The sequence below is a fragment of the Mercurialis annua genome, linkage group LG2 (assembly GCF_937616625.2).
Source record: "Mercurialis annua linkage group LG2, ddMerAnnu1.2, whole genome shotgun sequence".
Lineage (NCBI taxonomy): Eukaryota > Viridiplantae > Streptophyta > Magnoliopsida > Malpighiales > Euphorbiaceae > Mercurialis > Mercurialis annua.
Window position 1 is genome coordinate 4,863,216 of NC_065571.1, and position 21,756 is coordinate 4,884,971.

General features: G+C 34.3%; 5 protein-coding genes and 2 long non-coding RNA genes across 12 annotated transcripts; 4 read left to right on the plus strand and 3 right to left on the minus strand.

Moving 5' to 3' along the window:
* Positions 1–252: 252 nt before the first annotated feature.
* LOC126668853 (uncharacterized) lies at positions 253–9,229 on the plus strand. Of its 2 annotated transcripts, none has more exons than XR_007638371.2 (6): positions 253–389; positions 1,015–1,169; positions 1,641–1,779; positions 1,865–1,975; positions 7,420–9,080; positions 9,167–9,229. It is a non-coding gene; the product is annotated as an uncharacterized LOC126668853 (long non-coding RNA). The 2 variants fall into 2 exon arrangements; XR_007638374.2 differs by having other exon boundaries at positions 7,420–8,223; positions 8,706–9,229.
* Positions 2,342–3,615, minus strand: LOC126668852 (uncharacterized). Its single transcript, XM_050362065.2, has one exon. The coding sequence runs from the start codon at positions 3,309–3,311 to the stop codon at positions 2,676–2,678; it is 636 nt and encodes a 211-aa protein (XP_050218022.1). The 5' UTR covers positions 3,312–3,615; the 3' UTR covers positions 2,342–2,675.
* On the minus strand, positions 6,492–8,964 carry LOC126668850 (11S globulin seed storage protein Ana o 2.0101-like). The gene is made up of 4 exons (XM_050362058.1): positions 8,637–8,964; positions 8,005–8,270; positions 7,413–7,928; positions 6,492–7,054 (listed from the first exon to the last, which is right to left on the minus strand). Exons 1-4 carry the CDS (start codon positions 8,962–8,964, stop codon positions 6,674–6,676), a joined length of 1,491 nt encoding a protein of 496 aa, XP_050218015.1. The 3' UTR covers positions 6,492–6,673.
* Positions 9,230–10,351: 1,122 nt separating the features above from the next.
* Positions 10,352–16,409, minus strand: LOC130015081 (uncharacterized). 5 transcript variants are annotated; one of them, XR_008790111.1, is made up of 6 exons: positions 16,193–16,409; positions 15,925–16,031; positions 15,143–15,483; positions 13,747–14,451; positions 12,821–12,900; positions 10,352–11,230 (listed from the first exon to the last, which is right to left on the minus strand). It is a non-coding gene; the product is annotated as an uncharacterized LOC130015081 (long non-coding RNA). The 5 variants fall into 5 exon arrangements; XR_008790110.1 differs by lacking the exon at positions 15,143–15,483 and adding an exon at positions 12,670–12,705 and having other exon boundaries at positions 16,193–16,394; XR_008790109.1 differs by lacking the exon at positions 15,143–15,483 and having other exon boundaries at positions 13,747–14,462; positions 16,193–16,398.
* Positions 10,548–12,519, plus strand: LOC126668846 (legumin B-like). Its single transcript, XM_050362055.1, has 4 exons — positions 10,548–10,884; positions 11,000–11,259; positions 11,338–11,856; positions 11,943–12,519. Exons 1-4 carry the CDS (start codon positions 10,548–10,550, stop codon positions 12,321–12,323), a joined length of 1,497 nt encoding a protein of 498 aa, XP_050218012.1. The 3' UTR covers positions 12,324–12,519.
* On the plus strand, positions 13,783–15,663 carry LOC126668849 (legumin B-like). The gene is made up of 4 exons (XM_050362057.2): positions 13,783–14,119; positions 14,224–14,480; positions 14,555–15,073; positions 15,163–15,663. The coding sequence occupies exons 1-4, from the start codon at positions 13,783–13,785 to the stop codon at positions 15,547–15,549; spliced, it is 1,500 nt and encodes a 499-aa protein (XP_050218014.2). The 3' UTR covers positions 15,550–15,663.
* Positions 16,410–18,969: 2,560 nt separating the features above from the next.
* Positions 18,970–21,049, plus strand: LOC126668848 (legumin B-like). Its single transcript, XM_050362056.2, has 4 exons — positions 18,970–19,478; positions 19,570–19,826; positions 19,898–20,416; positions 20,509–21,049. Exons 1-4 carry the CDS (start codon positions 19,142–19,144, stop codon positions 20,887–20,889), a joined length of 1,494 nt encoding a protein of 497 aa, XP_050218013.1. The 5' UTR covers positions 18,970–19,141; the 3' UTR covers positions 20,890–21,049.
* The last annotated feature ends 707 nt before the right edge of the window (positions 21,050–21,756 follow it).

Here is a 21,756-nt window from a genome sequence, read left to right on the forward strand (position 1 = left end):
TTTTTTTCGAAAATATTTTTTTAACTTTTTTTAAAATATTTTTTTCAAGTAATTAAAATAATTTTTTATTCTTTTTTAAAAATAATTTTTTATTTTTTTTTAAAAATAATTTTTTAATTTTTTCGAAAATAATTTTTTAAATTTTTTTGAAAATAATTTTTTTTTAATTTTTTTTAAAAAAATTATTATTTTTTAAAATATAATAAATAATTTTTTTATTAAACTTTATCTATTCCCATTCTTACACTAATTTTAAACCAAACAAAAAATGAAAACAATCATTCTCATTTCCATTTTTTTTCATTCCAATTCCCATTCCCAACCTTTAACCAAACGACCCCTTAAAATTTTCCGGCGATAAGACATCCCGGCAACCGCACATTATTCTGGTAACTACCTCAACGCTTGCTCTTGAAAATTTAAATTTTGTCACTTGTAGTTTTATTTTACTCAGTCAATTTCCAGATTACTTGTAGTTGTCGTTGTGTTCTAGATTGTAATATCTAATTATTTGTTTTTCTGGGTTGAATCTGGCTAGAATTGCATAAATCCTCTATAATATCCAACTGAAATGCTGGTTATCGTTTGCTCTACATCAAAACGCAGCACCTTGTTCATCCACATTCCACACCCGGACTTTTCTTAATGAACAAGTCATTTGCGAATCAAATCTAAAATCAATCATCTGCAATTTTAAGTTAGGTTTTAATTTACATTGTTCAGTTCTGTGACCTAGCTATCTGTTTGGTTTGGAAATCATGTATAAGTAGATAATGATGAAAAAAATTATGATACAATTTTACTTTCAGTTTAAGAATTTTTTTGGCATGTATGCTTTGATTCTTCTCGTTAGAAACAGAAACTTTAGAGCAAACGGCTGCAAGGTAACCGAAATTAAATTATTCAAGGGTTTACTACTGTGATAAATGTTGAAAATTATTGAGAGTGATTACAATGCTATTTTAGTAGATATAAATTGATTAAGATGATTATTGATATAGATTGTTCTATCAGAGGTGCAGATAATCAATAATGAGCACAATGTTGGCCAATGTACTTTGAAAGCGGATGAAGTCAAGGTTGATGACTGATGAGAGCAGACTAATAGATTTTGCTAGGGTTGTGAAGCGTGTCCATACGACGGGAGGTAGAAGCATTCGAACTGTTAGGTTTGTCACTTTTGTATTTCCTGTTGCTGTCCAATTTTTGAAATCTATTGTTTATTGAATCATCTTTTAATGCTTTAATCGACCTTCTCTGAGATATGCTCTTACCATAATTTTGTTTCTCGGTCAATGGCAATTTAACTCACTATGCCCCAAATTACGTTTATTTATGAAGATATGCTTTTCTCAAATACACTACACTGAGAGCATTATATTATTTTTTATGTTCAGAAAATCTGGGTATTAGAAAGGGTACAACAAATATTTTGTAATCCTGATTGCAATTCTGGTGTTATGATCCAAAATCTCGGTTTATGTGAAGATCCTCTTCCTAATGTTGATCAAAATGTGAAGTTTTGTGGTGATTGCCTTGAAAATCAATAACATTGTCTTTGTTTGGAATGATTCATATGTTTATGCTCTAAATTATATGAGTTGAGTTTATCTATGGGCCATGAACTTGTTTATTTTTAGGGTGATAACCAATATAGAGCAAGTAGTCAAGCTCTGAAATTCGAGAACTTAATGTTCATGCTCTGCTGTCAAGACATCCTCACGTTAACGATTACAAGGCATCAAAGAGAAGTTGAAGTGTGTTAGATAGAATGATAAGGTATGATTTATGATTCCCAGCAATTAATCTACCACTAGAATTAGTTGCTTGATTATTATGTAGTTTGATACCGCTCCAATTTTAGGCTCTCTTATAGAGAGGAAGGCTTGTGGACTAGAAAGTTGCATTGCTATGATTCAATGAAGGAGCATTTTTTCTATTTGGCAGATATCAAATTCAACATGGCTCGTCAAAGGTTAGATACCATCTTCCATTCATGCAATGCTATTCTGTCCCCTGCTGGCTTCTACCATTTTGAAACACTTAGCATCATTATCAAGTTGAGAAAATTACTTAGTTGTGGAGAGCTCACTAAATATTTCGCACTCAATTTTTTGTTTTGGTGTAAACATGAATTTAATGGGAAACTATTCTAGGATTGCTGCTATAGCCTAGTTTCTGTCAATAGAACAGTTCTTCAAGCAAGGATAATATTACACTTACATTAAGCACAATATCTCTGCATCCTTCGATCTTGTGTGTCTCAACTATGAATCTATAGTTCCTTTCTCTCAGGAAAAGTAGAACATAAGAAAATAAGAAAAAATATAAAGAGGGTGAATAAAATCAATGCACAAGCAAACACAATGAAATATATATACATGGATCATAAGTCTTTGATAGAGAAAATACAAATCAAACCAGATAAATCCTCTTTACAAGTTCACACCTTCATTATTAAAGAAGATAAAAATAGATTATTGATGGACTCGCCTTTGTTTCATCTTGGAAACAGGCAAAAAAACCCTTAAAATCTTATGAAGTCCTATTTTTTAGTTTTCACCATCATCCTTTTTTGTTTACTCACTATCACATTATGTATGTCAAAAAATGTTTCGAAGAAAGAAAAAAAAGCAAACAAATATAAGAAGATAAAAACAGCAAATTTGTTTTGGCTAGGTACCTCTAGCCAACATATCTTCAAATTCTGTAGCTGATTTTTCTTTTTGAATCATTATATCTTGGCGAAAGTTGGATATGAATTCCTCAGCTCTGTCATCAACTGGTCGCAGTTGTGGAGATTTCAGAACAACTTCTCTCCATGCATCTTCAATGCTATACAATACTTTCTCCTTCTCTTTCTTCTTTGGATTGTTTTCTTTACTTGGAAAAACCTTTTCAACAACCACCTGCTTTCCTTTACTACTAATGTTACTACTGCTGCTGCTGTTGCTGCTGCTTGTTTCTGCGTATGTAATGATCTTCTTAGCTTGCACTGAGGACTCTGCCTCTAAAGAATAGAGCTGGTCTATGTAAATAGGCGAACAGTTTCTTTGAGCCAGCTGTTTCTTGTCACCATAAAAATTATAATGGTGACTGAAATAGAATGATCTTCTTGCTATGGAACGTTTCTTGAAAAGTTGAAAGAAATGGAGAGAGCAATAAGAAATAATACGGTTAGAGTTGGTCTTGATGACATTGATTGCTTTAGAGAAGTTGAAGTCATGGAGTTTTGACTCAACCGTCTTGCATAAGCGTTTCCATGCCTTCTTTGCAGGCTGAAGCTTCTTTCTTAGGCTTGAATGAGACATTTTTTTTCTCTGTCTCGAGTTTTTTAAATGTATAAATAGATAAAAAAATAGATTTTCAAAGAAGGTTTTGCATGAGGAAACAAATATAGGGTTCGGTTCTTATTGAGCAAGACGGCTAGAAATGACCTTAGGTTTCATTTCATATATACCTGTTATAGCTTTTTTATTGATGGTGATTCAAAAATGTCCATCAATCATAGAGAAAGAGTCAAAGAAGCTGTGCTGGTTTAGGATGGCATTAAAGGCAATTTACTTGTGCCTTTAAGGGAAATTCTTAGTTTAATTAAGCTGGCTTAATTAACTTTCGGTGGTGGATGCAAACTTGGGTCCTAAGTTTTACTCAATTATGAAAGCAATGTCTTTCCATTTTCATCCATTGCAAGGTGGGCTCCAGTTCCATTACAGTAGGAGAGAATGGTTGAGAAATATCACCTACTGGTGATTTGAAATTGAAATGATTGATTAATTACTTGAAACAAAGGGGTTTTGCTTTAGTAAAAGTGATTTTATTTTAATGAAAAGTCCTACTATTGCTCAGTATCAACTACTCTAATTAATCTAAAAACATTATCCAAAGAGTTCCATAAATTATGCATTGACTGTAGGCAATAAATTAGACAGGAAGATATAGTTTATAAATGCAGAATTTGGTAGGCTCTGATTGGTATTAACTGACATAATAAAGAATTCTCCCATTTAGGGACAAGCCACATTTTGACGATGAAAGCTGTTAGTTATTCACTTTTGACTTAAGGATTAAATGTGTTAGTTAAGTATTTTCATATGATCTTTATTTATAATGTTTGTTTTTATCTTTTCAGTATATGTCAATTTTAAGGATACTGTTAATGAAATGTCCATAAAGATGTTATGATGACTAGAAACCAATTAGAATTCTATAAGTGTCTGGTTTAGATATTTCTCCTATATGCAGTCACCTACTATAGTTTGTATTATTCTCCGACAAAGCTAGACTAAGAGAAATGAGTTAAAGGGAAATGGAAATAAATTTGTTAATTAATACAAAAAATTCTATATGAAAGATAAGTGAAAAAGTGTTAGTAATCGATATGTTACAGTGTCATTAACTTGTCTTAAAATATGTGCATCTCTTATTATTTACTCCCTCGGTTCATAACTTTTGTCGCTTTTGATCAAGTTTAATCGAACAACATAAAAAAAAAATATCAGAACTTTGGTCCTTTTTAGTTGGTTAGAACCATCCAGTTACGGGTATACTTTGGTGATTTTTTCTCAATGCTTTTAACAATTCAAGACCCACATTAAAGAGAGTGGCCCAACAAGAGAAAACTTAAGATGTTTAAATTTTCCTTTAGCGAAAAAATTATAACAACAGGAAAGCATCATTTCCTAGGTGACAAAGAAGAACTTTCTCTACTCACTATTGATGCAAAGAACCTCTAACATGTGCTTGCAGCAATTATCAAAACGTGGAGTACCATTTCTAGTACTCTTACCCCAATTTTCAAGACATGTTACATCCATGTGAATATCTAGTGCCTTAATTATTATTGATAAATTATCGAGTATCGGGATAGATAATTAAGGTAGGACTAGATCCTATGAAGTAAAATAAACGTCAAAACAACATTAAGAAGAGATTTGGACGTTCATTCAGCGATCAAACTAATAGAGAAAGGTAAGAGAATAAAAAGAAGAAAATTAAAAGAATGTACTTAGGATTTTATTATATGGTAGCCGTAGGTTATTTATAAGGTCAATGTGACCACTGTTTTTTTTTTCACATGCAATTCAACCATTTAGACCAAAAATTATGTCTAGAATTTAATTTTTGATATATAATTTATTCAACCGGTTGAATATTGAACATGTGACCTCACCGGTTTGACCACCGGTTTGGTAAAATACTGGTCCAAATCCTCTTGTTCGGGTTTATGTGTCCTTTACCGGAGGTTCCTTGCTTGGGTCTTGAGATCTCTTGTTCGGGTTTTTTGTGTTGCTTAGATCTCTAAGTTACTTGCTTGGATTTTGATGTTGTTTGGATTATGATCATGTTTGACTTGCTAGACTTTAAAGTTCTTTTCCCTGGATATATAATTATAAATTGTTAATAATATGACGCTCCTTCCTTTAAATATTTGCTATATGAGGACGGCAAGACATGTACACCCTTTTACAACTTGGAAAGATATTGAACATTTACTTTTCACTTTCTTCATTTTATTTTTTAGTTTAAAATCATAAAAGCAATGGACGCCATTGTCTGTTTAGTCTGCTTTACAGCTTCTCTAGGACCCGTTTAGAACACAAATCTTTTACACCTAATATTAATATATATACTTTTCTCTACTGCTTTCTTTAATTTATATACTTCTAAGACCCCTCTTTTTTATGTTTTTGTTTTACAATTTTTTTTTCTTTCAATTATTCTCTTGATTGAAATTGCATTTTTGGATTGGACGACCTCTGATCTAATGGATTCTTAGATCTAGATGATGTCCACAAATTAGGGTGTGTTAGAACCAACCATGCACAACCAAAAACTATAAGAAACTGAAATCAAATGTCTGATTTTTTGATTTGCTTTATTCTGGTTTGGTTCTATTGTTTTAATAAAAAAGTTAAATAAATCAAACTGATATATTATATGTCTATATAAAATTATAAATTATTTTCTTTTAATTTAAAGTTTATGGTTTCGGGTCTGATGCGTTTTTTTATAGATTCGGACCGAATTGATGGAACCTATGCACAATCCTACATAAGAACTTCTTGTTGTTCATAAGCAGAAAGTGATTGCCAAAGACCCTTATAACGCTTTGGTTGTGTTTGGTTCATGAAATAGAATAGTATGGAATAGAATAGCTATCTCATAAGGAATGGAATAGCCATTCTTTAATTTGTGAGAGGAGTATTTATTTCACAAAATCATGAAATAGCAGTTCCATGGAATAAAATAGCTATTTCATTCCGCATTTATTCCATGATTCAAACATGGCCTTTAGTCCATTGACAAAGACATGGAAAGAATTCATGCTAGATCATGGATTAATATACTAAATAGGTAACAACTATAAGACTTCTGTCTGAAGTAAACAAAATAATGCATTCGCAGTGCAGATTATGTCTCTTCATTTGAATTTCTATTTAAATGAAATTAGGTTATATGAGTTTCAGTTAGATATGGATTTATGTAGGTAGCAGATATTATTGAAGTTTCATTTCTTCCCGCAAGTTAAAAGATACATTCGTAGAACAAAGAGCCACACACATAACTTTTAGGTTCTCATGCCTATTTTGGCTTTTATTTATTTTAACTCTAAAGCCTACGTACTCATTAGTACTTATTACAGTTGCATTGTGGCCTAGTGTAGTACTCTTCAACTTCGAGACCTGGATCCAGGGCTGAGCACTGTAACCTCCTGTCTGTTATCTTTAAGCCTCCTTGCATCATCAATAGAAACTTGGAATGCATTTGCTACCACTTCCTCAGGCATGGACCGGATTGCTGAGACGCGTCCAGCGAGTTGGCTGATTTTAGCATTGTCGTTAGTTTTGAAGGATACCCATTCTAGGCCCCCCTCGCTTGCCTTTGTAATCACTACAAAATTTTGTGGCACTGTCAATATCTGACCCTCTCGAACTTGTCCGTCAAACACTGGGTTTCCGTTCTCATTAACTATCTGAACACGACCTGTTCCTCTGGTGATGTATCTGATGCTGTGAGCATTGATGTTCCAGTGTGGTGTCATTATAGCATTCTGCACAAAATAATCAAGATTTGTGTTTCTTTAATGCCATTCAAATATTTTAAATTTAGTTTGTTTAACAAAAAATATTCATTTTAGCCTCTAAACTTCGGATAAAAGATAAATAGATCCAAATTTGTGGGTTTGGATAAAAACACCCACAATGTGTTAATTTTGGGTTAGTTTACGACCATCAAAAGTGACGTCGGAATGACATCGAATTAGAATGTAAACTGATCCAAAATTGACAAGTTATGAGTTTGTTTAACGAAAACCACGAGTTTTAACTCTTTTTATCTTTTATGCCAAGTTGTTGGGGCAAAATGAACGTTTCTTGTGTTTAAAGTTAGTAATGTCAAATGTGTTTTACTCTGTAGAGGACAGTCTTGTGAATACTGAGTTGAAGGTATCTGAGGATAGGGAGGTTGTGATTGTTGAGAGTTTTGACACGGCCGGCGCGAGGGTTGTAGATATCAGCTCGTAATGGGTCGTTGATGTTGTGTTTCAGCCTGAGTGTGCAGTAAGTTTCCTCTACACCATTAGTTCTAATTCTACCTCCACGGCTCCTCTCTAATTCTCGCATTGCTTGTGCTTCTTGTTCTTCTCGTTCTTCTTCTTGGCTTCTTCGTGGGACTAGCATCTCAAGATCATCCACCACACTCACAATAATGCCTCTGTTATCATTTTCGCCTCTCATTTTTCTTGCAAGATCAGTGTTAATGTTGAAAGCTTCGGCTATCATTCGCTCGTCAATGCCTCGGAAGACATTGCCGGACCTTTCTGTCTGGCCTCTGCTGCTTGGTCCTCTTTCTCTCGGGCTTCTTACTGAACGTTCACCTCTTTGGCTCTGTACTTCTCGTTGAGGGTTACCAGCAAGGAAAAAGTCCTGAAATTACAAATTTATATTTATCAATGTCAAAACATTAACTCTGATAAAAATTCAATTATGGTGTGATTCTTACTCTGTGATTCTGATCAAGTTGGTTATTAGGATTGCTGGTGTCGATGATTTGGACAAGAACAAGAGGGGTTCTGCCACTGTTGTAGATCCATTGAGCTACTCCTTCAGGTAAGGCGATGACATCACCTGAGCGGATTCGACGAACCTTCTGATGCTGATCTCTCTGGCTCTGTTCATGGCCTGCTCTGAACTGGGACTGTGATGATTCTGTTGGTGTCTGGTAAGTCTCAGGACAACCTGGGAATACAGCTCCCTGAATACCATTTCCTGCATTTAGCCATTTAGAAAAAAATTACATCAGTACTAATTTTTGCACAAATGAGAAAAAAATATAGGTAATTGTTACACAAATTATGAATTGTAAGATATTTTGTAATTCTAATATGAGCTTTCAACTTTTGACAATATAAAATACGAACTAATGTTGTACACTTCTAGCAAATGCTGATGTGTACATCACTACATATACTATTCTGGCATTCACATACATTCATATTCTCTTATCAGAAAACTACTCAGTGTTAAATTGTTCAAATTAAAAGTTCGTATTAAAATTGGAATCATAATTTATTTTGCAATTCGCAATAGAATATATGATATACATAAAACACAATGTGAAAGAGAAAACCGAACCTCGGACAACATAAATGAGCTTAGGTCCATTGACATATTGTGGCAACAGTAATCCTTTCTGTTGAATAGTATGGCGCATAGCTACAACACCGGCGCATTGGAACTGTTGATCATTCTCGTCCCAGATTTCTGTCAGACCCGCTTCCGATTGCAACTGGCGAGACGGCTCAACAGCATTGATCCGGTTGAGCTGGCATTCACTCCTTTGCCATCGCTGTTGTCGCTGTTGCCTTTCTTCTCTGCTAACTTGCTGCTCAAGCTGAGCAAAACTGACACTGAAAATGATAAGTAAGCAAAGAGTAACAGAGAGCAAAGAAGAGTAACCCATTGAGCCTGTAACTGTATTACAGTTAATATTTTGAAGTGATGAAGTTGGCAGAGAAATAAGGTTGTATTTATAGAGAGCAAAATAAATGTTGGGGCTGGACGTGGCGAATCGAAGTGGTGAGTTGTCTGTATTGTTTATACATGCTGATTTGTATTTATGTTATGCATGGTTTTTGATACATTTTCTTTCTTCCACATAATAGTTTTGTTTCAGGGTACGTGGTAGTGATCATCTATGAATAAGAATTTAGTTTTGCATTGTTTAACCGATGGTTTCTCATTAAAATATCACATTCATTTGTTTAATTGGTTCTATTTAGATGTGACTATTTGCTATTTGATGAAATAAAATACGGATTGGGATTCTCTAAAGTTCATTTTGAACTTGAGGGGGTCAATGTTCATATCTATACCGTTCATTGTAAAATGAACGGTGTAGATTAATTTGATTAAAATTGTACATTTTTTATCTACACGGTTCATTGTAAAATGAACGGTGTAGATCATAAACATGACCCCCTCAAGTTCAAATGAATTTAAGGGAATTTCAATCCAATAAAATACTCCTACTAGTTTACTATGATTTTTATGGTATTTCATTTTAAAAAAATAACATCAGTCATTTGATCGATTCTTGACAGAGTAAAAATATATATGTGCATGATTGTCAGTTGCAATTTTTGTTAACCAGTTAAATAAATTGATTATTAGTAAAATAGACATTTAGGTAAAAGAAAAAGTTTTAAAATTATTATTCCATCAAAAATTAAACTCGGTTAAATAAAAGATATTTAATTTTATATTAAATTTTGTAATTTTTCTTAAATAATTTTCATAACAAAATTGTTAAAATAATAAAAAAAAAATAGAAAAGTCGCATTTAATTTTGAAGGTGTAAATGATGTAATTTCATTTTTTTTTATCCATTTTCTATTGAGCCGGACTCTCAAAACGCCTAAAATGTAAAATCTCACCCGAAAGTCGCCATAATCAAGAATTTGCCACTATTATCTTTTTTCCTATTTGTCTGCAAAAAATTAATTACAGTAACAAATAAATCGAAAACATGAAATAGCTCACTTCTACTGTAAAAAGTATTAACAGAGGGAAAAAGATTTTGCAGATTATCTTCGGCTAGAAAAACCTAAAGAACCAATTAGCTATGTCAATTTTATTTCTTTTTGTCTTATATAGCGAGCAAGCCAATTAAGGTGCCGTAGATTCAAGCCTCATGACAACTCTTTGTTTTTACTACACTCAGAATGAACTACCAGTTCAGAATTAATATCAGATTTGCATTTAACAATAAATAAATGATAAGAAAACAGACTTATAAATAAATTAAACTATGATTCTATATATATGATCATCATCAACACGTAATACCCTTAAAGAAAATATGTGTAATCAAAGAAATGTACCAAAACTACATGTAATATGCAGACAAATCCACATGCAGAAAAAATCGATAAAACCATTCGCCACATCCCAAATACTGAAACTGAAACTGAAATTTCTTTCACTATAAATAACGATCCCATCAATTACCTTTTCATCATCAAGAATTAGCCTCTATAGTCTCTAATGGCTTACTCATATCTGCTCTCTCTTGGTCTTTGTGTTCTTGTTCTTCTTCACAGCTCTGTAGCACAGATAGAGCAGGTAACTTCACGCCCCAGCGGACAAGAGAAGTCGCAGCGGCAACAAAGATGGCAAAGGGATGAGTGCCAGCTCAACCGCATTAATGCTGTTGAGCCTTCTCGCAGGTTCCAATCAGAAGCTGGTCTGACTGAAATCTGGGATGAGAACGACCAACAGTTCCAATGCGTTGGTGTTGTAGCTATGCGCCATACTATTCAGCAGAAAGGCCTTTTGTTACCACAATACGTCAATGGACCTAAGCTCATCTATGTCGTCCGAGGTATGCCATGTTTCTTTAATTACTCTTTCATCTTGTGTTTACATTTTCATTAATATGAGAAAAGAATATAAAATTAAGATCATTGCACTTCTATTATACGTACATAACAATGCAGGTAGAGGAATTCAGGGAGCTGTAATCCCCGGTTGTCCTGAGACATACCAGTCACCATCACAGTCGCAATTTACTGCCGGTGCAGCACATGAGAGTCAGAGAGACCAGCATCAGAAGGTCCGTCAAATCCGAGAGGGTGATGTCATCGCATTGCCTGCCGGAGTAGCTCAATGGATTTATAACAATGGCCGATCCCCTCTTGTTCTTGTCCAAATCATCGACACCAGCAATCCTGCCAACCAACTTGATCAGAATCACAGAGTAAGAATCACATCATAATTAAATTTTTTTCAGAATTCAGAATAATGTTTTGACATTGATATAAAAATGAAAGTTCAGGACTTTTTCCTTGCTGGTAACCCTCAACGAGAAGTACAGAGCCAAAGAGGTGAACGTTCCCTAAGAAGCCAGAGAGAAAGAGGGCCAGGCAGCAGAGGAAGCCAGACAGATAGATCTGGAAATGTCTTCAGAGGCATCGATGAGCGAATGATAGCCGAAGCTTTCAATATCAACACTGACCTTGCAAGAAAGATGAGAGGTGAAAATGATAACAGAGGCATTATTGTGAGTGTGGTGGATGATCTTGAGATGCTAATCCCGCGAAGAAGCCAAGAAGAAGAACGACAAGAACAAGAAGCAGAAGCACAGCGACAATTAGAGAGGAGCCATGGAGGTAGAACTAGAACTAATGGTGTAGAAGAAACATTTTGCACAGCCAGGCTGAGACATAACATCAACAATCCATCAGAAAGTGATATCTTCAACCCACGCGGCGGCCGTGTCAAAAATATCAATAGTCATGACCTCCCCATCCTCAGATCCCTCAGACTCAGTATTCAGAAAGCTGTTCTCTATAGTGTAAGTCTTTCAAATTTATATATAAATAAGTCAAAGAAGTTTAATTTTGTCATTGATGTAATTACATTGATCAATTTTGTATGCAGAACGCGATAATGACACCACACTGGAACATCAATGCCCATAGCATACGATACTTTACCAGAGGAAGCGGTCGTGTTCAGATTGTGAATGAAAATGGAAATTCAGTGTTTGACGGACAGGTTAAAAGGGATCAAATGTTGACAGTTCCACAGAATTTTGTCGTAATTACAAAGGCAAACAGTGAAGGTTTAGAATGGGTATCATTCAAGACTAATGACAGAGCTAAAATCAGCCAACTCGCAGGACGAGTCTCTGCAATCAGGTCTATGCCAGAGGAAGTATTAGCAAATGCATTCCAGGTCTCCATTGATGATGCCAGGAGGCTTAAGGACAACAGACAGGAAATCACAGTGCTTAGTCCTGGATCTAGGTCACGACAATAAACGAATGATCTAATTACGGTGCGATTTTGCAATAAAGTAGAATAACAAGTGGCTATGTAGTCATTAGAACAAAAATAAAGCCCAAGTGGGAGTGGACAAGTATACAGTTCTTGTAAGCTTGTACTATTTTGCACACAAGAATGAAAGTTTATCAAGCTTCATGCTGAAAAATTTCAATAAGCAGTGTTTACTTTTATATTTTGGCCTCAACCATCAATCTAGTTAAAATAATCTTTGTTTCTTTTTATCATAAATTATTCCTTAAATAGACACTATTGCTAAGAAGATAACAGATTAACATTCCACATAATATTATTAGAAAAAAATCACTCTCAAATTCAAGAACCTGAATATGTTTCTGCTGTTTTGCGTGCAAATCAGTCTGCAGATTTAATTGTCAATAATAGTAGCATCAAAGATCAAAGTACCAGTCTGGTCCAGAAATACAAATTGTACCAGTCAACAATAGTAGCTATTTCAAACAATAATTTCCGTACCTATTATTTCTGTTATAGTAAATCAGCAACATATTCATCTGCAAACTCCATTTTACCAGCATCGATAAATAAGCATGCAACTGCAGAAGACGAAGAAAAGAGTTTGCACATTATCTTAGAAAAACTAGAAGGTATATTCGACATCTCATTTTTAGTTCCTTTTGTCTTTATAGCAGGCAAAGACAAATTTAAGAAAGTGTAAATTTCAACCCTTAAACAACAAGAAAACTTTATGTTTTTACTACATTCGGAAAGAAGTGATAGTTTTGAATGAATGTCAAATTGACCTTTAACAATTTATAATTTGATAAGCTCATAAATAAATTAAGCTATGATTTTCTGGGACAACCAACAATTACAAGTAACTAGATTCCATATATTACTACCATTGACATGTAATACCCTTAAGGAGCCATAGAGTTTTTGAAATTCATGGATTTAATAAAATCGATGAAATTTAAATTCATGGTATGTGAAATCCAAAATTTGAAGATTACATGGATTGAATATAAAATTAATGGAATTTTTAGAAATAATAACATATTTTTAATCCATACATGTATAAAAAATGATGGATTTCAACTTTTTCATATCTAGGTGGTAAGAATTTTGGAGGATGGTGCGTTTTGGAGGATGGTGTATTTTCAAAATCCATGGACTCTCAACATTTCTTTATCATGCCAAACAATTAATTTTGTTAAATTATGAAATCGATGGATTAATCCCTCAATTCAAATAGCGCTTAAAGAAAACTACGTGTAAGTAAGGAAATGCATCAAAGCTACATGCAATATGAAGACAAACCCGCATGCAATATAAAGACAAATGCACATGCAGAAACAATTGATAGAACCATTCGCCACATCCCAAATACTGAAACATAAGCTGAAATTTCTTACGCTATAAATAACGATCCCATCAATTACCTTTTCATCATCATATTGCAGCCTCTGAAGTCTCTCATGGCTTACTCATATTTGCTCTCTCTTGGCCTTTGCGTTCTTGTTCTTCTTCACAATTCTGTTGCACAGATAGAGCAGGTAACTTCACGCCCTAGCGGACAAGAGAAGTCACAGCGACAACAAAGATGGCAGCGGGATGAGTGCCAGCTCAATCGCATTAATGCTGTCGAGCCTTCTCGCAGGTTTCAATCAGAGGCTGGTCTGACTGAAATCTGGGATGAGAATGATCAACAGTTCCAATGTGTTGGTATTGTAGCTATGCGCCATACTATTCAAGCGAAAGGCCTATTGTTACCACAATACGTCAATGGACCTAAGCTCATTTATGTCGTCCAAGGCATATCTTTCTTTACTCTATGATCTTGTGTTTGTATTTTCTTTAATATGAGCAAAGAATATAAAATTAAAATCATTGCATTTCTATTATACATTAAACTGCAGGTAGAGGAATTCAGGGAGCTGTAATCCCTGGCTGTCCTGAGACATACCAGTCACCGTCAGAGTCTCAGTTTACTGCCGGCGCAGGACAGAGCCAGAGAGACCAGCATCAGAAGGTCCGTCAAATCCGAGAGGGTGATGTCATTGCCTTGCCTGCCGGAGTAGCTCAATGGATTTATAACAATGGTCGATCCCCTCTTGTTCTTGTCCAAATTATCGACACCAGCAATCCTGCCAACCAACTTGATCAGAATCACAGAGTAAGATTCACATAATAATAATAATTGAATTTCAACAAAATTATGTTTTGACATTGATATATATATGATTTCAGGACTTTTTCCTTGCCGGTAACCCTCAACGAGAAGTACAAAGCCAAAGAGGTGAACGTTCTCTAAGAAGTCAGAGAGAAAGAGAGCCAGGCAGCAGAGGAAGCCAGACAGATAGATCAGGAAATATCTTCAGAGGCATTGACGAGCAAATGATAGCCGAAGCTTTCAACATCAACACTGATCTTGCAAGAAAGATGAGAGGTGAAAATGATAACAGAGGCATTATTGTTAGTGTGGTGGATGATCTTGAGATGCTAATCCCACGAAGAAGCCAAGAAGAAGAACGACAAGAACAAGAAGCAGAAGCACAGCGACAATTAGAGAGGAGCCGTGGAGGTAGAACTAGAACTAATGGAGTAGAAGAAACATTTTGCACAGCTAGGCTGAGACATAATATTAACAATCCATCACAAACTGATATCTTCAACCCACGTGGCGGTCGTGTCACCAATGCAAACAGTCACAACCTCCCCATCCTCAGATCCCTCAGACTCAGTATTCAGAAAGCTGTCCTCTATAGTGTAAGCCTTTAAAACTAAATATAGATATAAATCATGGAAGTATAATTTAGTTAATCATGATGCAATTACATTGATCACTTTGTATGCAGAACGCGATAATGACACCACACTGGAACATCAATGCCTATAGCATTCGATACTTTACCAGAGGAAGCGGTCGTGTTCAGATTGTGAATGAAAATGGGAATTCCGTGTTTGACGGACAGGTTAAAAGGGATCAAATGTTGACAGTTCCACAGAATTTTGTAGTAATTACAAAGGCAAACATTGAAGGTCTAGAATGGGTATCATTCAAGACTAATGACAGAGCTCAAATCAGCCAACTCGCAGGCCGAGTCTCAGCAATCCGTTCCATGCCAGAGGAAGTATTAGCAAATGCATTCCAGGTCTCCATCGACGATGCCAGGAGGCTTAAGGACAACAGACAAGAAATCACAGTGCTTAGTCCTGGATCTAGATCTAGGTCACGACAATGAAAAAACTAGCTAATTACGCGTAATTTTGAAATAAAGTTCCTGTAGACTTGTACCAGGAGAATCAAAGTTTATCAAGCTTTGTGCTGAAGATAATAAGCAATGTTTACTTTTCAATTTTGGCCTCAAACCTATCATCTACCAATCTAGTTTTAATTAATCCTCTTATGATAATTTTCATCATAATTCCTTAATAGACGAAATTGCTAAGAAGACTACAGATTAACAGTTCACATATTATAATTCGAACATAAAATTAAACTCAAATTCAAGAATCTAATTATGTAAACTCTACTGTTTTGCATGCAAATCAGTCTAATTTTCAATTGTCAGTTATAGCAGCATGAAATTAGCTAAGTCAAACAGTAATTTCAGTACCTATTAGTTCTGTGATAGTCAATCATCAACAGATTCATCTGCAAATTCCGTTTCTCCCGACACCGGTAAATAAGCGTGCAACTGAAAATGAAGGAGTTACAATGGACCTGAAAAAAAATTATTCAGAGTTAAATCACGCCGCTTCTTCAACGACAAAGAAACAGAGCAATAGTAGACGATTCAGCGAAGAATTTGGTGAATAGTTATTTGTTCGTTAATTGATGAGCAGTTTAATTGTATTATTAATGGAAGATCTGAGAAAGATTACCAGTAATGGAAACAATTTGGTACTTCATTAAGACGATGAGAGTCGCCGTTCACGGCGGTGGTAGTCATGAAGCGGGAGAGGGGAGGTTGAGGAGATGACTAGGCGTCAATATAATGTCCTTGCTATACTTTATGTCTGACTAGGCATCCCTGTTGGCATCATTTTATATTGACCACTTGCTTTTAACGCTTATAATATACACGAGCTAAAAAAATCCTAGCCGCACAGCATCCTCTCCCAACAAAAAAAAAACAAATCCTAAGCTTCTTGTTTTCCCCGGAAAACCCTAAGCTTGGCTTTTTGATCGGCGGTGGTCTCGTTCTTCTTTAGTTTAGTTTTTATTTATATATTTTATATATAATCGTTGTTTTTTTGCTATTTTATGTTTTTATATATGGTTGTTCTTATCTCTCCTTTTTATGGAGTTTATATTTTCCTCTATGAAAATTTTATATTGCCCTTTATGAGATTTGATGTTTCCTTTGTGAATCTTCTATTGCGGTGCAATATTTGAATCGTTTATGATGTAATTTTTATTTTTAGGTTTTCAATTGAATTCATTCAAATATATAATCCAGTTGAACAATTTAGATTGAAACTGTCAGAGCTGTAGATTGTATTTTGATAAAGTGCACTTTGAATTTAATGCCCAATTGACGAAATCCAGATCAGTTGCGTCCAGAAGACATTGTGATGCTTTATCAATAATATGCAATTTTCGATTTCATATTGCTATCATCGAGAATTCTTATCTTGTAGATTTGTGCAAGAGGATTGCAGCTTTTGTTATTTAATTGTCTTTTAATGTATTCGCAAGAAGCTATATGCTTGAATTGTAATACTTTTTCTAGTGCTGTAATAAAATCCTACATTTCTTCTAAAAAAAAATATATACACGAGCTAGATAACTGTCAAGTGGAGTACCATTAGAAATAACAAGAGCAAATTACTATGATGAGCTCCTTCTATTTATTATTATTCACATTTTGATATTTATTGTTTAAAAATCAAACAATTTAATAATTTACTTTAAATTTTTCAAACAATTATAATTTTTTGTTAATTTAGATATTAAATTGTTAACAGAACTAAAAATGAGATATCAAATTGTTTATAAATGAAATATGAAATTGTAAATATAATTAAAAATGATATATCAAATCGTTCATATAATTGAAAGTAAAAATTAAATTACTGACAAAATTAAAATAAGGCCCTAATTGTTAAAAAAAATGAAAGTGAGATACAAAATCATTTGACTATCAAACAATAGACGCTTAGAATAATTTTCTCAACAATTAAACTACAATAATGGGATTTTTAATTGAAGCAATTAGTGAATCTATTAATGATTACAATTTCTAACAGAACTGTAAATTAACACTATAAATATAATTATTTTTTAACTTTCACTAGTCATGCTATTGGATTTTTCATTTTTGATAATTGGAGAAGGGAGAGTGCTTGTGGAAGGAAATGAACGCACGACTTTGTATCTAACGCTTATACCATTGGAATAGTTATACTTATTTGCAACAAATTACTTGCGGTTATCTCATCGACAAAAAATAATTAAATTCATTTGATAATTATATGCCAAACTATGTATAAATTGTAGTATATAGTAATTCAATAAATTTTTATATGTGCCTAATATCTAAAAAGAAAAGGAACTAGATAAACCAAATGAATTTTTTCTATTATAAAAGTAAATTAAATATTATCAGTAAAATGAAAAAAATTACTTACATTAATCTAATTTTTAATGTACAATTATAAATTATTCTTTAATTACGTGACACCTGAAATCATTAACACTTATTAATAAATTAATAAAGTGCAATTTATAAAAAATAGGCCTAATGTCTTAAAAAAATTCCGACCTTTTAGCCCCTTTTCAATCATACCCTGACGTTGAAAATTTGTCAATTTTACCCTATTTTGCATTTTTGTGTTTCAATTGTACCCTGAAAAATTAAATTAACGTCTTTTGCGTTTGGAAATTTGTTTAAAACATTCTCCATGTCTCGCATATATTAATTGTATATTTTTAAAATTTATTTAAATTTAGTTAAATTAATTAAGAATTTAAATTAGTGTTAATTTGATTATGGTTTTTAGTTAGTTTTTAAAAATAAAGGACTTATTTGTACTTTTTTGAATAAAAAAGAATTTAATTTCATGTTTAGACTTAATTAATTGAATGATTTCATCATTTAAGTAGAAAAATTAATAAAAATTAAAATATTGGGGAACAATTGAAAACGGAAAATTCAAAAGTGGGTAAAATTGACAAATTTTCAACGTCGGGGTGGAATCGAAAAAAAAATTTAAAGGTGAGGGATTTTTGAGTGATTAGGCCTAAAAAATACTAGTACTTATTGATTGATGAATAAAATTCACGTAATAATTTTTCCACTTAAATAATAAGGATAAACACAATCCACATAAATTTGAAAATGTTTTAAGTAATCGTTTGTGACCATGAGCTGTAAGTTTAGTATACTGAAGAAGTTATTTTTAAAACTGTACATAAATCACACTCAACTCAATGGACATCTAACAAAAGAAACAGCACTGATCTATTTTACATCTGTTGGAGAGCAGGTGTTAAACCATGGACTCTGTGGCTACATGCATGCAAGACAAGAAACCAGACAAGCTCATAAATTAATGAACACATCCAATAAATCCATCCTTACGCATAACCTCATATTTTTACCACAGTTTATATAAGCAACAGCTGCATATATTTGCAAATCAATGACACATAACACTGCAAAAACGATATGTGTAAGTAAAAGATGAATCAAAGCTAGTTAGACAAACTTACATGCAGAAAAAATCACACACAACTCGCCACGTCCCAAACATGGAACCCTATAAATACCAACCCATCTCAGTCCCATTTCCATCACCAGATTAGCTTCTTCCCATTAAACAAACACAATGGCTAATCACTCTTCTTTGCTTTCTCTTAGCATTTGCGTTCTTGTTCTTTTCCATGGCTCTGTTGCACAAATAGAGCAGGTTACTTCCCGAGGATCACAGGGAGAGTCGCAGCGACAGCAGAGGTGGCAACGCGATGAGTGCCAGCTCAACCGGATTAATGCTGTTGAGCCTTCTCGCAGCTTCAACTCAGAAGCTGGTCAGACAGAAATCTGGGACGAGAATGATCAACAGTTCCAGTGCGTTGGTGTTGTAGCCATGCGCCATACTATTCAGCAGAAAGGCCTTTTGTTGCCACAATATGTCAATGGCCCTAAGCTCATTTATGTCGTACAAGGCAAGTCATTTAATCAGAATTAGAGTTAAGTCTTACCCTAATAAAACTGTCAATTTGTGACTATCAAAATTTTTATATGTTGGATGCGCAGGTAATGGTATTCAGGGAGCTGTGATTCCAGGCTGTGCGGAGACATACCAATCACCATCAGAGTCACAATTTACAGGAAGACAAGGTGAGAGCCAGCGCGACCAGCATCAGAAGGTTCGTCAAATCCGACAAGGAGATGTCATTTCCCTACCTGCCGGAGTTGCTCAATGGATTTATAACAATGGTCGTAACCCTCTTGTTCTTGTCCAAATCATTGACACCAGCAATCCTGCCAATCAGCTCGATCAGAATCACAGAGTAAGATTAATCAATCTCATAATTAATTATACTCCATCAGAATCAGTTATTAATAATTGGTCATGTATTAGGACTTTTTCCTTGCCGGTAATCCTCAACAAGAAGTACAGAGCCTGAGAGGTGAATCTTCCCTGAGAGGCCGCGAAGGAAGAGGAAGCAGCAGGAGAGGAGAAAGCCGAAGATCCAGCAACGTCTTCTCAGGATTAGACGAGCGTATTATATCTGAAGCTTTCAACATCGACTCCAACCTCGCAAGAAAGCTGAGAGGTGAAAACGATAACAGAGGCATCATTGTGAGCGTCGAGCATGATCTTGAGATGCTAGCACCTCCAAGAAGCCAAGAAGAAGAACAACAACAACAGAGAGAAGAAGCACAGAGACAGTTGGAGAGAAGCCGTGGAAGCAGCCGACGGTTGTTTAATGGCGTAGAAGAAACTTTCTGCACAGCCAGGATGAGACACAATCTTGATAACCCATCAGAATCTGACATCTTTAACCCCCGCGCCGGCCGTGTTACCAATGTCAACAGTCACAACCTCCCCATCCTCAGATTCCTCCGACTCAGCATTCAGAAAGCTGTTCTTTACTCCGTAAGTCCTAAAAACTAAAATGTCTTAAAACTAAATAGTAATGAGTTTCTCATGGAAATCAATCTTGAAAATTTCCTGACAAATTTGTGCAGAATGCTATAATGACACCACACTGGAACATGAACGCCCACAGCATCCGGTACATAACCAGAGGAAGTGGTCGAGTTCAGATCGTGAACGAAAATGGAAACTCGGTGTTCGACGGACAGGTTCAAAGGGGTCAAATGTTGACAGTTCCTCAGAACTTTGTTGTTATAACAAAGGCAAGCAATGAAGGTCTAGAATGGGTGTCATTCAAGACTAATGACCAAGCTAAAATCAGCCAACTGGCAGGACGCGTGTCGGCAATCAGGTCGATGCCAGAGGAAGTGTTGGCAAACGCATTCCAGGTTTCAGTTGAGGAAGCAAGGAGGCTTAAGGATAACAGGCAGGAAGTTACAGTGCTTAGCCCTGGATCTAGGTCCAGAGTCTGAAAAAGTGCTTACAACTGTATAATGTAATAATAATATCAGTAAGGAATAAGCCTTAAGTGGGCATTTGTATCTCATAAATTTGTGTTGTGCATAAACCTATGTAACATTTTATGTGGTACAAAATAAAAGTTATCAAGCTTTGAGTTAATGAAAAGTCACTACCAGCTCTTGTTTATGCATTTGCCTCTTCTTTTGTATAAAAAAAAACTCACTATAAGAACTCAAAGGCTGAAGTGAGTCGGTATGAAGTGAGTTGGTATGGAGCTCTCCTGTCATAAATGAAGTTGCGGGTTCGAACCGTATTTCTGTATAACCCCGTTTAAAACTTGGGGCCAGAAGAGTTCTACAAGGGACTTATCCGGTTCGAGTTTGAATTAGTCTAAATATGAAAGGTTTAAAGTTGTCTTTTCATAGTTGAAATCCGTTTAGGACACTTCATGGTCAACAACAAAAAAAATCACTACGAGCCGTGTGATTTGAATTCAAAATGTAATATTTATATATATTTTATAATAAAATAAAAATAAATATATAAAATAAAGCTAAATGATTCATAATAATATAAGTCATTATTATGATTTCCTGCACTTCTGCTTGCTAACGAAAATGAAAAAAAAAATAATTTTATCTAAAATAAGTTAATAAAAATATTTTTATGAAAATAACTTCAATAGTTATATTTGTTTATTTTACGAGTCATGACAATTCTATCAAAATAGTGAATAAAGAATATTAAAAAATAAACTAATAAAAGAAAATATATTTTATTCTTTTAATTATTTTATAATTAATTGTTTTATTATTAAAAAAATCTATTTAATTTTATAAAGTTTATATGGCTATTTTTTTTTTGAATGGATTATATGG

Excerpts from the sequence above, each read along its gene's own strand:
- LOC126668852 (XM_050362065.2), bottom strand. The coding sequence starts at position 3,311 with ATGTCTCATTCAAGCCTAAGAAAGAAGCTTCAGCCTGCAAAGAAGGCA.
- LOC126668850 (XM_050362058.1), bottom strand. The coding sequence starts at position 8,964 with ATGGGTTACTCTTCTTTGCTCTCTGTTACTCTTTGCTTACTTATCATT. Across the intron at positions 8,271-8,636 it reads GCTCATTTATGTTGTCCGAG|GAAATGGTATTCAGGGAGCT; the intron begins GTTCGGTTTTCT and ends GGCTAAATGCAG. Across the intron at positions 7,055-7,412 it reads ACAAGACTGTCCTCTACAGA|AATGCTATAATGACACCACA; the intron begins GTAAAACACATT and ends TATTTTGTGCAG.
- LOC126668846 (XM_050362055.1), top strand. The coding sequence starts at position 10,548 with ATGGCTTACTCATATCTGCTCTCTCTTGGTCTTTGTGTTCTTGTTCTT. Across the intron at positions 10,885-10,999 it reads GCTCATCTATGTCGTCCGAG|GTAGAGGAATTCAGGGAGCT; the intron begins GTATGCCATGTT and ends ATAACAATGCAG. Across the intron at positions 11,857-11,942 it reads AGAAAGCTGTTCTCTATAGT|AACGCGATAATGACACCACA; the intron begins GTAAGTCTTTCA and ends TTTTGTATGCAG.
- LOC126668849 (XM_050362057.2), top strand. The coding sequence starts at position 13,783 with ATGGCTTACTCATATTTGCTCTCTCTTGGCCTTTGCGTTCTTGTTCTT. Across the intron at positions 14,481-14,554 it reads AACTTGATCAGAATCACAGA|GACTTTTTCCTTGCCGGTAA; the intron begins GTAAGATTCACA and ends ATATGATTTCAG. Across the intron at positions 15,074-15,162 it reads AGAAAGCTGTCCTCTATAGT|AACGCGATAATGACACCACA; the intron begins GTAAGCCTTTAA and ends CTTTGTATGCAG.
- LOC126668848 (XM_050362056.2), top strand. The coding sequence starts at position 19,142 with ATGGCTAATCACTCTTCTTTGCTTTCTCTTAGCATTTGCGTTCTTGTT. Across the intron at positions 19,479-19,569 it reads GCTCATTTATGTCGTACAAG|GTAATGGTATTCAGGGAGCT; the intron begins GCAAGTCATTTA and ends TTGGATGCGCAG. Across the intron at positions 20,417-20,508 it reads AGAAAGCTGTTCTTTACTCC|AATGCTATAATGACACCACA; the intron begins GTAAGTCCTAAA and ends AAATTTGTGCAG.